Source organism: Camelina sativa, chromosome 9, assembly GCF_030686135.1.
Source record: "Camelina sativa cultivar CO46 ecotype springtype chromosome 9, ASM3068613v1".
In the NCBI taxonomy this organism is placed as follows: Eukaryota; Viridiplantae; Streptophyta; class Magnoliopsida; order Brassicales; family Brassicaceae; genus Camelina; species Camelina sativa.
The window spans coordinates 22,100,537-22,116,073 of record NC_141888.1 but is presented as its reverse complement, the minus strand read 5'-3'; the positions used below and the strand labels follow the sequence as shown (position 1 = coordinate 22,116,073).

General features: G+C 38.3%; 1 protein-coding gene and 1 pseudogene across 1 annotated transcript; one reads left to right on the top strand and one right to left on the bottom strand.

Moving 5' to 3' along the window:
* Positions 1–723: 723 nt before the first annotated feature.
* On the bottom strand, positions 724–1,506 carry LOC104715464 (putative F-box protein At1g53550). The gene has a single exon (XM_010432870.1). The coding sequence runs from the start codon at positions 1,504–1,506 to the stop codon at positions 724–726; it is 783 nt and encodes a 260-aa protein (XP_010431172.1).
* An 8,705-nt stretch (positions 1,507–10,211) lies between these two features.
* LOC104711454 (putative pentatricopeptide repeat-containing protein At3g49142 pseudogene) lies at positions 10,212–12,798 on the top strand (annotated as a pseudogene).
* The last annotated feature ends 2,739 nt before the right edge of the window (positions 12,799–15,537 follow it).

The window sequence follows — 15,537 nt, the reverse complement described above, 5'->3', positions numbered from 1 at the left end:
TCACAAAGAAGGTCTAGAAGCTGAGGGAGGGGGGAGGGTTGTAGACATTTTCAAATTGCCATCTCAAAGGTAACAAAAGGGCACTTTTTGCATTGAAGAAGCAACGAAACCAATATGAATACAAACTTGCTATTAAAGCATATAAGAGGGCATTGCAAACACAGGAAAGAGAGACACGGCCACTGCATCTTCATTTTTTTTCCAGCATTCTGTTTTGATACAGGACATTTGAATGGCATGGCAACCAACATAGATTGTTTATATCAGCAAAATCTACATGCTATGAGCCATAGGACAACATTTTGAATAAGTGCCAGAAAATGTATCCAACTAAAAACAGTAGTGGGTCAGTGGTTCAATCATTAGTCACACTTGTCAAGAATCTAAGAAAAGCAAACAATCTCGTGCTACATTCCATGGTGCACACTTGTCAAGACGCAGCATTGGTATGTAAAACATTGAAATCGGTAACATTCACAAAAATCTTCACCAAGATGTTGTTTATTTGGTGTTATATGCAATGTAACCAGACAAGTTTTACATCTCTCTGAACATGTACAAGTTATAAGTCTCACAAAAACGAAAATAAAGGACAAAACCTAATGAGATCAAAGCCAAATATGGCAAGAGCCAAAAGCAGTAGACAAGAAGAAAGAATTATAAGAAGAAGCAGCAGGAGGATTCTCTTTGTCTGCACTCTTCACTCTCCATGTGATAGAGGAGCTAAGCAAACATGAAAGTGTGAACATAATTCCAGAAAGTGAACATTTGCCACATGTAGGCTCTTGCTATATGATCAGTATGAACTTCCTCTGTCTCCTTGTTGTGGTAATAGAGACATAGAGTTGGTCCTTGCCCTTGTGAGAAGATAGAGAGCCCCTTTCTTGTGAAACCCTGGAAAATTATGCGGTTGACAAATGTGGATGGCCCGAGGATGGAGAGGGGAGTGGACACAATGATGCTCGACCACTTGTTGTTCACTGGGTCTTCAAGAACCCACAGGCGGGACTTATGATGTGGCAGAGCTACAGAAACACCAACCTTTCCATCCACGTTAAGTAACCCTGACTCCCAGCTATACATGTCCATGCCCAATCTTGGCTTCTCGGGTATGGGATTTGATGAGGAAAAAGATTCAGTAGCCAAATCGAACTGGATCACCGCAGCCTCTCTATTGGGCAGGCGGCCTGTGTAATACAGATTCCCATTGATACAAATCGAATTGGTGTCACATATCACTGGTACTGAATGTTCAATAGGGCAATTCACCTCTCTCCACTTCCAAGACTCAACATCAAGATCAAGACTCAGAATTTGGTATGTATTAGCTTCCCCCTCTTCACCAATCGACAAACCCAAAACTTTGAATTTCAAACCCTCCTGGTCAAAACCAATGTACGTTTTCGTTTTCACCCTAAAATCAAAGGTTCCAGCTTTAAAAGGAAACCTGGGTAAACATGTACACTTTCCAGTTGCTGGATTGATTAGGGTAGCAACTGGCCCCATTCCTGAAACAATCAACCCGTGGGCATAATGCATCTCAATCGTCCGCTTGGACCAGGAACAGAGGAGAGAGGCGGATCTTGGATCCAAAGTTGTCGAGACTGTGAAATCCCATCCTCTATCTGCCCTTGTGACAAGAAGAACTCTTTCTTCTTTTGTCCTATTGTATCTTTCATATAAAAGAATGAGATGCGTGCTAGATCTACAGACTTGTATGACAGATATGTATGAGCGATGCTTAACAGAGAGATGAAAAGATAGTGAAGAGACGACACAAGAGATTTGTTAACGGATTCGGATAATCTACATCCCCGAGACCAAGTCCAGAATCATTCACTAGAATAAGAACGCAAAAGTCACATTTGCCAATGGTATCTAGCACACACTTGTGCCTACCACTCTTATCTACATGAACCAAAGGAACCACCACTCTTTGTCTTTTCCAACGAGTGTGAACCTCTACAAAAACCACCAACAGATTCTCTATTTTGTTGGTGGGACAACACCACACACAACATGTGTGCTTCTCTCAATTTTAGGTCTAGGGTGCGTAAGCTTCTCCTTGCTACCACCTCTTCCTTTTATACCTCTTAGAGTTCTCCACAAACCCTAGATTCCACAAGCTTCTTTCTCTTGTCTTTTGGGTAAAAGCTTGTTCTCTTTTTGTCAACTTGACCCATGCTTTTGTTCCTGTCGTACCTAACACAAGCATGCTTCTCTAACACAGCCGTTCCACTGTTTGCTGCAACTTGACGCTTTTCTGCTCTGTTGCACTACACAACCTCTTCACGATTCATCTCTTGTTTCCAGCTCTGTAGCACTACACAGCCACTACAAGTTGTCTGCTCTGTTTTCATCTCTGTTGCACTTCAAGTTTACTCAACTGCTAAACAAACTTCTGCTAAGTTGTATGATGCAGCTGATACCTTCTTTCTGCTCTGTTGCACTTTCAGAGTTACTCAACTGCTAATGAAAGACTTGTTCTCATGAGCTTAAAGCATGATTGTTTGAGCTCTCACTTCTTGGATCTTCTCACTAAGACTCCAAGGTTCAACACGTCACTTCATTCCATGTGACTTTACATTGAGCTGTCTTGGCTGTGGTAGATTCTCTGATTTTCTATCTGAGGAATTACTGCGTCTGTGTCTGTAGCTGGTTACACATGCTCCAACTTGATCAATGCTTCTGTTTCTCAACATATGTTTGTGTCTGACTTGTTAACTGCAACGTTCACTGCATCTGTGTCTGTACTTTCGGTTGTATCAGGTTTACCCATTGCTTCTTGATCATCTCTCTTGATTCTTATAACCAGTAACAAGACCAATATATCTTCAATCTCTCCCTTTGTTACTGAGTTATAGAACTCAAGCTTTCTCTATTCTTGCACTTGATGATCTTCAAGCTTTCATGATGTAACTGAAACTTTGGCATCTTCATTACATTGAGAGGATTCTGTCATTGTGATCTTCTCTCTTCTGTTTCAATAGTTATTCCTTTACGCCTTGTTGTCAATCTTACAATTCTGTCAACACAGTGTATCTTCAATCTCTCCCTTGTTGACTGAGTTGTAGGACTGACAAACGTTGATGATCTGCAACCTCTAGATATCATGTTCTTGTTTCTTTTGGCATATCTATTTCAAACAACTTCAATCTCGGTCAACACAAAAATCAATCTCTCCCTTGTTGACTGAGTTGAAGGACTCTAGCTCTCCCTTAATCATAAACCATCAAGCTCCTGATCTTGACTTGATCACATCTTCAGTGAATATCAAATACATCCAAGTGTTGCATGCAACCACGACATAGCATAGCAACAACAACAACTAGCATATGGGAGTAATTCAGAGAGTCTCCCTTTAAAGCTCAGTTTGATATTCAACTTCATACGATGAACCAACTTGTCATCATCAAACCTTGGACTTGACATTAATACCATCTTCTGCATTTATCAAACATCTTCAAGTTGTGTCAGCAGCAATGACACAAGCATAGCAGCCCCAACAACTAGCAAATGGGAGTAAATACAAGAACTCTCCCTTTTTAGCGCAGTTTGATACTCAAGCAATCAATGGCACTAACTCATCCTGCAAGGCTGCTTGAGTGCATAACTAAGGTAAAAAATAACAGATATCAAGAGCATAGTCCAATAAGGAACTCATTAAGCAAATATTGATCCTCCTCTTGCTTTGATGTTAAGAGTCTGCTCAGACTTGCCTGAACACTGCAGAAAATTCACACATACCAAAATCATAAAACCAGAACATGATATCAGCCATCAAACCAATGATAATGATGACTTGGTTACAATGACACAGATGAGAGTAGCTCAGAACTAGTTAACCCATCTTCAGAAATGTACCGCTGTCGCCAATAGGATCAGGATCAAAGCTTGCTGTACGCACAGAACAGCTAATTTCTGAAGACAAAAACACAAACCAGTACTGAGCCGAGAACACTTCCTTGAGAACACAATTGTCAAACATCTTAAAATCCCCTTTGAACCTCATGAATCTTAACTTGATCAGAACCTCTTAGTACTAGCAATCATTGTGCTTCATTTTGAAGTTCAGCCTTTGAACAATGGAAACTAACATGATCATCAAACTTAATACCTTTGTAGTCACAGCGGAAACATAGACAATTCTCTCGAACCATGATGATCTTGTGAAATGTAGCATTGACTGAATAGCCTCAGCTTCTGCAGACTTGCTTGCTCAAATAGCCTTGATTTAGAGCTGTTTCCATTTTTGCAAATATAGGCTTCAAAACGCTCTTCTTTACTAAGTCAGATCAGATATCTAGATATTGTACTTCATGAAGTAGACGTCTCTTCCATATCAACTAGTTACAATACAGATCACACCTATGCTTTTCTTGAAACTCCTCCTGAACCTCAAGCAATATACCAAACCAGAGATTGGGTATAAAACCACACGCACACAACAGTTTCTTGCAACACCGAACAAGACATCATGACCATAATATCAACCACATGTGCACACCGACTTTAACCAGAAAACTATATTTCAGCTTAAGAGCAACGTTGAGATAAATCCAGATGAACATACCTTGAGCCAACCTTTGAACGACATCTTGTGATCCCAACTGTGAACCAATGAATAAGACAGATGATTGCAGCTTCTGTAGCAGTTGTTATCTCAATATTTGGAACGTCTTTCTTCAAAAACACATAAGAAGGAACTCATATAAAATCCTCAGATTTTTAAAACCTGGAGCAGCAACAACTTCTTGAATTTCAAAAACGATGTCCCAACTTTCACTGACAAGACACTTCAGCTTCCTGGGTTACAACTTAACCGGTGTTACTCAAAGCTGAGTATTCTACCTCAAATTGATCCCGACCAACATCTCCTTGCAGATGTCACTTAAGCTAACCTTGCAGAACTGAACTGGAGTTACACAACTCTGAGTATTCTACCTCAGATTGATCCCGACCATCTTATACTACTAGTGAAAGTGAATCCTTCTCTTGAAATTTAATAATCTAGCGCTCTTACTCTTCTCTTCTAACACCCAGATGTCTTCTTGAATATTCTGCAACAACTTACTTGAAAACAATCCCAACCAATACAAGGCACAACTGAGAACAAAACCAATATCAACTGATACGAGCTTCAAGGACATTCCTCACTAAAACCTTAAACCTCCAAGACCCATAAGAATTTTCAACAGAAACAAATGTGTTTCACATATCCATAGTAACACTTCTCTCGTGACACTAACTCCCAGCAGAGATTAATTCCTTGTAAACATATTCCATCACGCAGAAGATTTTACATATATTGACATACGTTTGAGGTAGTGACATAGAGGTGAATGTCTGCCTTGACCACTTCAGACTTTGGTGCAAGATATTCACATTCAGATCAGATGACTTTCCACACTTCTTCACAATTAACTTCGTCTTACTCACTGATGGATCTTAATACTTTGATTGTGATTACCTGACCTAGGAACATTAATAACTCCTGTTTCTTTTTCCAACCATGAGGTCTTGAACTGAGCTTCTTCTCCTGCCTTGATGCAGAGCATATACGAAATAACAAAACAGCCCAGAAATTTTCAAAATGTTGTGGGATGATCAAGCACAGCAATATGAAGCCACAGGAGAAAGCGGATCACAATTTGGGTTTGTGGATTGAAAGTTAAGACCAAAATCCAAAGCATATCCAAACTGCTAAAACCCTGCGAACAGCTAAATTTGAGAACAGTTTCCTATCAAATGACACAAAATCAGAAGGAGAACTTTATATCATTGGGAAGATCCTGCTTTCAAAATTCCAAAACATCCTTCAATACAGAAATCCGAGGTATACAGCGAAGTCAAACGCAGAGGCAAAGTCAGACAAGAACCCAGCTTCATGAGCCTGCAACTCCATCAAACTCATAACTTCTTCATATCTTCTTCTTTTAACATTATGAGTTTGTTTTTCTCCCCAATGTTGATTATGTGTTTCAACCAAAAACTGTTCCATAGGAAACACACAATCAACATAGACTCATCTGTTTGCAGACTTCAAAGACCTTGATATATCTATCATAAAAAATTCTTCACCATTTCTTGATCCACGACACAAACGAAGCAGCAACTCAACCCAGAGACTTTTGCAACTTGGTCGCAAGATCAACATCAGAGATACAAAGCCACATGTGAAAGCAGATCATGGTTTGGGGTTACGGTTTGGAAGTTATGACCAAATCCCCAAAACATATCCAGAAGATAACTCTGCAAACAACCAACTTTAAAAGCAGATTCCAATAATATCACAGAGAACCAGAATGAGATCTTTATGTCCTTGAGAAGATCTCATTTCCAATTTTTCAAAAGATCTGCCAGCACTAGAAACCAAGATCTGAAGTCAAAGGAAAATGTAGAAGAAGAACACATACCAGAGACACCACAATTTCCTTGATGTATGAAATTATAACACGACTGTAGATCTCAGTATCTGAAAAAAATGTTTCATTTGATCTCTTCTCAAAAGCCAGCAACATTCATAAGACCCATAATCCAAATGATTATCCTTTGATGATACTTCCCTTTCTTGTGATCTCAACCAATCAATATGACCTCAAGTCTTCTTCTTTAGCTAGGAGCATCTTTGATAGGCTGAGACAAACCTCTACAAAACAACTCATGCAATTCAGCCCTTCCCTGATCACTTCTTCACCATACTGTTTCTATCTCCATTAGATCGCAACACTCCACGAGCTTCTTCAAGAATACATACAGGCTCAAACTGAACCCAAACATGTGGCTGATGTCGAACTCCACAGTCACCTGCAGCTTTGACCTATCTTCACCATTTTCTGTAATGGGCTTAGATATAATACCACACTAGGCCTTTGCACAGTTACCAGAAACCCAACATAACACAAGACCACACAAGATCAATTCCTCATCTTTCTTAAGAGGCATCAGCGACAAACTTCAACATTAGTGAGGATCAAGCTTCATTCCTCACACAAGCTCTTCTTCACTTCCATAGACACCCAGATTCAGAGATCATAATTCTTTGCCGAGAATCACTTCCTTTCTTTTCAAATTAGAGAAAATAACCAGATTGTGTTATTAACTCTTTCTCTAAAGTCCCAACACAAGTAACACTTGTGATTGCAAGGAACCAATCAAACGACCATTGAATCCTCAGCGGCAGAGAGATGAACGTCTTCTTCTCTCACTCAAAATCAGATATAAACCACAACACTTCGTCTCTCTCTCTTTACCGTTAGAGACACAGAACAAGGACTCACCCCAGATTTGGGTTATCAACAATGAGCATCATGTGACATCTTCTTAGCCTCCAACTCACTTTATAATTTCAAAAATGATGTAATTCCACCTCAAATCCATGATATATACTTCATATTGTTACCATAATCTCCAGTGAATTTTATGAAATGCTCAAGAAACAATTCACAACGGCTCACAGCATTTCCGGCGTCAGAACATAAACTTCAAAAGCAATGATGAAGAAAATCGCAAAAACTTGAAGGCTAATCTACCAAACCAAATCTAGAAGCTTTAGGAAACATACCTATTGCTTCCAGCTTCTTGTGACAACGCACATACAACGAAGAATCTCTGAGCATCAACAGATCCTTTATTAATTTCATGGCAAACACCAAACTGGAGCAGAAGACTCTCGTTGACTTGTTGATTTTTTTAAACCAGATCCACACGTGGTAAAAACCTTCACATGCCTAACACCTTAAAACAACTCCTTGTGGGCTTTTATTGGGCCTGATTTACGAATTTAGATGAAAGCCGACGAAAAACACAAAATACCCATGTGAGAAAACCTTTCTCCTTTCTTCGACTACAATTTCTCACAGCACGAGAACCAAGACATCTTGAAGATGACACTGAAAAATCCGATGAACTGTACAAACAACTTCGGACGAGTTTGAAAACAGATCCGCCGTCGTCATCTTTCTCTCATCTCTTTGTTCTTCATTTTCACCAACCTGGATAAAACCCATCACTTGATTTTCTCCAAATAAGATCATAGCTCTTCTTCCTCATCTAGACACATCTCAGGATCTAACCTGTTAGAGACAGTATAATCTCAAATCGGTTTCCTGCTCTGATACCAATTAAAAGAATGAGATGCGTGCTAGATCTACAGACTTGTATGACAGATATGTATGAGCGATGCTTAACAGAGAGATGAAAGGATAGTGAAGAGACGACACAAGAGATTTGTTAACGGGGTTCGGATAACCTACATCCCCGGGACCAAGTCCAGAATCATTCACTAGAATAAGAACGCAAAAGTCACATTTGCCAATGGTATCTAGCACACACTTGTGCCTACCACTCTTATCTACATGAACCAAAGGAACCACCACTCTTTGTCTTTTCCAACGAGTGTGAACCTCTACAAAAACCACCAACATATTCTCTATCTTGTTGGTGGGACAACACCACACACAACATGTGTGCTTCTCTCAATTTTAGGTCTAGGGTGCGTAAGCTTCTCCTTGCTACCACCTCTTCCTTTTATACCTCTTAGAGTTCTCCACAAACCCTAGATTCCACAAGCTTCTTCCTCTTGTCTTTTGGGTAAAAGCTTGTTCTCTTTTTGTCAACTTGACCCATGCTTTTGTTCCTGTCGTACCTAACACAAGCATGCTTCTCTAACACAGCCGTTCCACTGTTTGCTGCAACTTGACGCTTTTCTGCTCTGTTGCACTACACAACCTCTTCACGATTCATCTCTTGTTTCCAGCTCTGTAGCACTACACAGTCACTACAAGTTGTCTGCTCTGTTTTCATCTCTGTTGCACTTCAAGTTTACTCAACTGCTAAACAAACTTCTGCTAAGTTGTATGATGCAGCTGATACCTTCTTTCTGCTCTGTTGCACTTTCAGAGTTACTCAACTGCTAATGAAAGACTTGTTCTCATGAGCTTAAAGCATGATTGTTTGAGCTCTCACTTCTTGGATCTTCTCACTAAGACTCCAAGGTTCAACACGTCACTTCATTCCATGTGACTTTACATTGAGATGTCTTGGCTGTGGTAGATTCTCTGATTTTCTATCTGAGGAATTACTGCGTCTGTGTCTGTAGCTGGTTACACATGCTCCAACTTGATCAATGCTTCTGTTTCTCAACATATGTTTGTGTCTGACTTGTTAACTGCAACGTTCACTGCATCTGTGTCTGTACTTTCGGTTGTATCAGGTTTACCCATTGCTTCTTGATCATCTCTCTTGATTCTTATAACCAGTAACAAGACCAATATATCTTTATCATATTCCTCGATAAAGGCTGGGTCTTCAATAGCCGATTTGATGGGAGAGATCTCTGCAAACACCGCTAAACTCTTTATGGTTTCTGGTGATGACCTAATCAACACTTCGTTGATTAGGTCACGAGGAAGACGTTTCAAGTTTCGTAAAAGCGGATTCATGGTGGTTTTTGCAATGGAAGAAGAATCAAGAAGAGGAAGACGAAACTCTAGGAGAGAGAGAGAAAGAAAGAAAGAGAGAGATGAGTCGAGACGTTGATTTGTCAAAAAATAATAATAATAAAATGTTTATTATAAAGTTTTGTTCTTTTCATTTCCCATCTAACGGCTCTTAGTATTTGCTTTAATATTTAAAAAAAAAAAAAAAAAATTCTTATTATAAAGTTTTGTTCTTTTCATTTCCCATCTAACGGCTCTTAGTATTTGCTTTAATATTAAAAACAAAAAAAATGGTCGGTTGACATTCTCTAGTATTTGCTTTTATAACATTTTTAATAAATAACTTATGTTATTTGTTTTATGAATATCTGTAATACAGTCCAAAATAGTTGATAGCAATAATTCTTATAGGTGATATTCAAAATATATATATATATATATATATATATATTGCTTAGAAAATATGACATTATAGGAAAAGTAAAACTAGTTTAATAAAATTGTTGAAATAGTTGTTAAAGATTTCAATTAAGTACCAAGAAGAGAGACAATAATTCTATCTACACAACAAAAGTTTTTGATTTAAATAAAATGACCAAAAAGTAAAACAATCCTTGAAAATTCTTAAACCTACTTAGTAAAAAAATATAATGGGACATATACAAATTAACAATTAACAAGCTATGAACCTTGTGAGTTGTGACTGATGATTACAAAGCTCAAAGATGACGACTGTGTTAAAACATCAAATTAAACATTAAAACCCACAATTGGCCATGTGAGACCGGTCTGATTCGGGTTAAGTATATTTGATGGTTGAACCTCTATAACCGGCTTACACACATCGTTATTCGTTAACCGAACTTACCGTTGCTAGACGCGTTGATGATAGTGATGAGGTTTCGATTTCAAAGCTCATGAAACGCATCAATGTCGATCTCCGTCTTCTCCGTTTTCCGAAATTCAGAGAATCTCAATCACGAAAAGTATCTTCGTCCCTACCCAAATTGGAACTCGATGAGGAATCACCACAGGAGACAGCTCTCCTGCTTTGGTCAGGTACTCGACACTTACCCAGATCTCAGAACACTTAGAACAGTCCACTCCAGGATCATTATGAAAGATTTACGCCACAATTCTTCTTTGGGTGTTAAACTTATGAGAGCTTATGCTTCTCTAAAAGATGTAGCATCAGCACGTAAGGTGTTCGAGGAAATTCCTGAGAGAAACGTAATCATCATCGTTAATGTTATGATCAGAAGCTATGTGAATAATGGGTTTTATCGTGAAGGTATTCAAGTGTTTGGAACGATGTGTGGATGTAATGTTAAACCTGATCATTATACTTTCCCGTGTGTTCTAAAGGCGTGTTCTTGCTCTGGAAATATTGTCATTGGGAAAAAGATTCATGGGTCCGCTACAAGAGTTGGGCTTTCTTCCACTTTGTTTGTTGGGAACGGTTTAGTTTCTATGTATGGAAAGTGTGGATTTTTATCTGAAGCAAGGCTTGTACTTGATGAGATGACAAGAAGAGATGTGGTCTCTTGGAACTCGTTAGTTGTTGGTTATGCCCAAAATCAGAGATTTGATGATGCTTTGGAAGTTTGTAAGGAACTGGAGTCTGTGAAGATAAGCCATGATGCTGGCACGATGGCTAGTCTTTTAGCAGCAGTGAGCAATACAACTCCTGAAAACGTTAAATATGTTAAAGATATGTTTTTCAAAATGGGGAAAAAGAGTTTGATTTCGTGGAATGTGATGATCGGTGTGTATATGAAAAACGCGATGCCTGTTGAAGCCGTGGAGTTGTATTCCCGAATGGAGGCTGATGGGTTTTCGAACCTGATGCAGTCTCAATCACAAGTATTTTACCTGCTTGTGGAGATACATCTGCTCTGTCTCTTGGTAAGAAAATCCATGGATACATTGAGAGGAAGAAGCTAGTACCAAATCTGTTGTTAGAGAACGCACTGATCGATATGTATGCGAAGTGTGGATGTTTAGACAGAGCGAGAGATGTGTTTGAGAACATGAAGTCACGTGATGTTGTGTGTCTTGGACAGCTCTGATTTCAGCTTATGGATTCAGCGGAAGAGGCTGTGACGCAGTGGCATTGTTTTCGAAAATGCAAGATTCGGGTCTCCTCCCTGATTCAATTGCGTTTGTCACTACGCTCGCTGCTTGTAGCCACGCAGGATTACTAGAAGAAGGTCGGAGTTATTTCAAACTCATGACAGATCATTACAAGATCACTCCTAGGTTAGAGCATTTGGCTTGTATGGTGGATCTTCTTGGCCGAGCCGGGAAAGTGAAAGAAGCTTACAAATTCATACAAGAAAATGTCAATGGAACCAAACGAGTTTGGGGAGCCCTATTAGGATCTTGCAGGGTGCATTCTGGTACAGACATCGGTCTATTAGCAGCTGATAAACTTTTCCAGTTAGCACCAGAGCAATCTGGTTACTACGTATTGCTTTCTAACGCATACGCAAAGGCTGGAAGATGGGAACAAGTGACAAACATCAGACATATAATGAAGAGCAAAGGGTTAAAGAAAAATCCCGGATCAAGCAATGTTGAGGTCAATGGAGAAATTCATACATTCTTAGTAGGCGACAGGACACACCCGCAGTCCGACGAGATATATACAGAGAGCTGGATGTTTTTGTAAAGAAAATGAAAGAGTTAGGTTATGTTCCTGATTCAGAATCAGCACTTCACGATGTAGAAGAAGAAGATAAAGAAACTCATTTAGCTGTTCACAGTGAGAAGTTAGCCATTGTGTTTGCTCTCATTAACACAGTGGAAGAAGACAGTAATAACGCCATAAGAATAACGAAGAATCTTAGGATTTGTGGAGATTTTCATGTTGCAGCAAAGCTTATCTCGCAGATAACTTCTCGTGAGATCATCATCAGAGACACCAATAGATTTCATGTGTTCCGCGGTTTGGTGTTTGCTCTTGTGGTGATTATTGGTGACTGAGAAACTAAATGTTAAAGGTATTTTTCTCTTGCACTCGTGTTCTTTCTTGTCCTCTCAATATAAGAGTTTCGGCGGATTTTGTTTTATATTTTCATTGAGAAATTGTCTCAATTCCAACTTATTTTGCTTAGATATGATTCTGAATAAACACATATCCACGATTTGTTTTTCCTGGATTTTGATTTGTTGTATGCTTTGTTGTTCACGAACTTGATTTGTGTGTGGTTTTTTTTTTTTTAACGTTTCTTGTCTCAGTGGTTATGCCTAGGTTAATTTTAATATCTACTGTATATATGTCTGATTCTGTGTCAACCTATTAAACATATTGTAGCTTTTGATTTTGTTTTACAAAATAATATTCGAAATTGATCAATCTCTTCTTATACGCTTTTCAGCTTTTGGATGTTCACTCATGAGAACAGATGGCTTTGTTGTATACGAGTCTGCTACTTCACTCACAAATCCCTACACATTACCTAACAACATATATATATATATATATATATATATATATATATATATATATATATCAATGTATATGTCTTTGTCTCCTCTAGTTTCTCATTATTGTTGGGACCTTATGGGTTGTGTTAATTGTTTTCTGATACGTATTAGGAACGTTTCCTTTTTGTTTAAAATTCCTATTTAATTGATATAGAAAAAACTGTTAGGGTTTCTATTTCTCTGTTTTCCTTTTGGTCTGTTTGCTTCTATGTTTTATATAGAGATGAAGATGAACGTCTAGAGGTCATGTCAAGCACAATGATGAACCAAAGTCTAGAGGTCATGTCAAAGACAAGTTATTTCACATTTTCAAACCTGGCAAGAAGGAAAATAAAGAGAGCCTATCGTCAATAGAGAAAAGCTATTTATATTACGTAGCTTATCTGAGAAATTCCATTACCATTGTTAAATCTGGTCGACAAGTAAAACCTGTGAAAGATGTAGCGAGTTTGTCAGATCCTGATATTATTGCAGTCAGTGATTACCCGTTTCCGGATGGAGGCAATACCCCATTCGAGGCATCGAAAGACGGCAAAGTGATAGTATGAATACCTTCATTATATTCTCTTACTTCTATTTTGAAATCTGTCTTTTCTGATTCTTTCTAATTTTCTATGCTGACATTTTTCATTTTGTTGTAATGATTTCCAAGGATCTTGAAGATGGTGTTGAACCTGATGATTTATTCAACTCTTCGTTTAGCAAGAGGCTAATGGAACTTCTCAGAAATCCCTATGATGAGAAAGAGTAATTGCGACTCTATACTGAGGCATCACTCAAGAGACAATTGACTCGGTCTAGGCAATTACGAGATGGAAGAGAGATTGAATACAATGTTGAAGACCAGTTGGCACTGTCATATCTCGAAAAGTATACAGGTACAAACAACTTGTACAATGTGTTCTTGTGGATGTGTAGTGTGTTGAACTATCTTCTCAAAGATAAAACTGTTTAACGAATAGATAATTGTTTTGCGCTATATAAAAGGCTAGCTTGAGGCTCAGTCAGCTAACTCTAAGTCTCTAGAGGAAAGGTTGCTGAAGGATTTCTTACATTTAGGCAGATCATACATCTTTAATTGGATATTCACAATTGTTGGGATATCTGCTTATTACTATAATCTGAGTATTGCTAGAAATGATGTATTCCATTCGTGATACTTTCTTGGTGGAATTTAATTCACCATGTCCTGTAGTTTTACCTTTGCTTTCCAGTGAACATATACTCGATTGTAACCATATTAAATTTACTTCGGTTTGATTCTGCAGATTTCAACAAGATTTATCAACGTTATTTGAGGGATCTTCCTCGATCTTTAAACCTGTTGCGCGGATTTTTCTTTTATTTAGAGGTAGAGTTTTCTGTTTCATTGATTTTTCTTGGCTACAACATGTGCAAAGTTGTGAGTTTTCATTGGTCTCGTAAACCCCCTTGTTACCATAAAACCTTGAATGCATAATTTTATCAAAATAACAAATTGAATGTAAGAGTTGTATGCGCCATGGATTAATGTCTTTTGCGGTTTGCTTATTTTGCAGAACATAGTTCTTGAAGGTGCGTTCAAACCCTGGCTACATGAAAAACGTTTGACAAATTTGTGTGTTGATGCTAGAGAGTGCATAGATATTGTAGGCACTAGGCAGCAAGTAACTCCGCACCACACTGCTCTTAAAGTACATCTTAAGTGACACTCAAAGACTCTATAAGAAAGTCTTGGATATGAAGCAAAACGAGAGATCCTACAAGATTTGTATTTGCAATCTCGAGGCTTCTTTTTAGGTTCATCACTGTATGGTAGTAGTGAGTAGACTACTAGTAGTAGTAGTTTATGACTTCATATTATAATAGCTGCAGATCTGTGTAGTAATCTGCAGATCTTGATTTGTAAACTGTAGTATTTATATATACTCTATAAAGCTTGGAAGCGAACTAACAAATTGAAGAAAGGCCTAAAAGCCAAGATTTCATTTATGGGTCTACATCACTGTGTTTCACCCCAGAAAATGAGAAAGCAACTTGTATTATTCTCTATAAACACTTGTCACTGGAAACGTATTACCCTACCTACATTACTGTGTGTTTCCCCCATTAGGCATTGGAGAAAGTCAGAAATAGAACTGCGTATGAGAACACTTGCAAACTGAGACTTCTTACAGCAAAAGTTATCACCTTGGAGACAATAATAACAATCAGGCATACACTCTGGAACCAGTCATCAGGGATCTCTTGAGCAAACTGCAATTCTGAAGGATCAATACTTACAAATACAAATACGAGAAAATAAGTGTAAACTGTTTACAGGAAAGAAAAAAAAAAAAAACGATTTCTTTCTTTTATTCTCAATGAAGACAAGTACAAGCACTTTTTTTCTTTCCTACCAAAGTCCCAACAACAAGCATTTCCCTCTCGTTTTTATTACCACAGCTATAAGCATTATCCCCAAAAAAGACTTACCGGAAATAGCAAGATACATCCCAAACAAGAAGGTTGGAGTTAAACCCCTTGTGCCTCCTCACTGGCTAGATAATCTGCTAAAACAGTTTGGTGTTACTATGCTTAATGTGGTCTCTCTGCAATATCATGTCTTATCTCATTTTGTTTGGGTTCC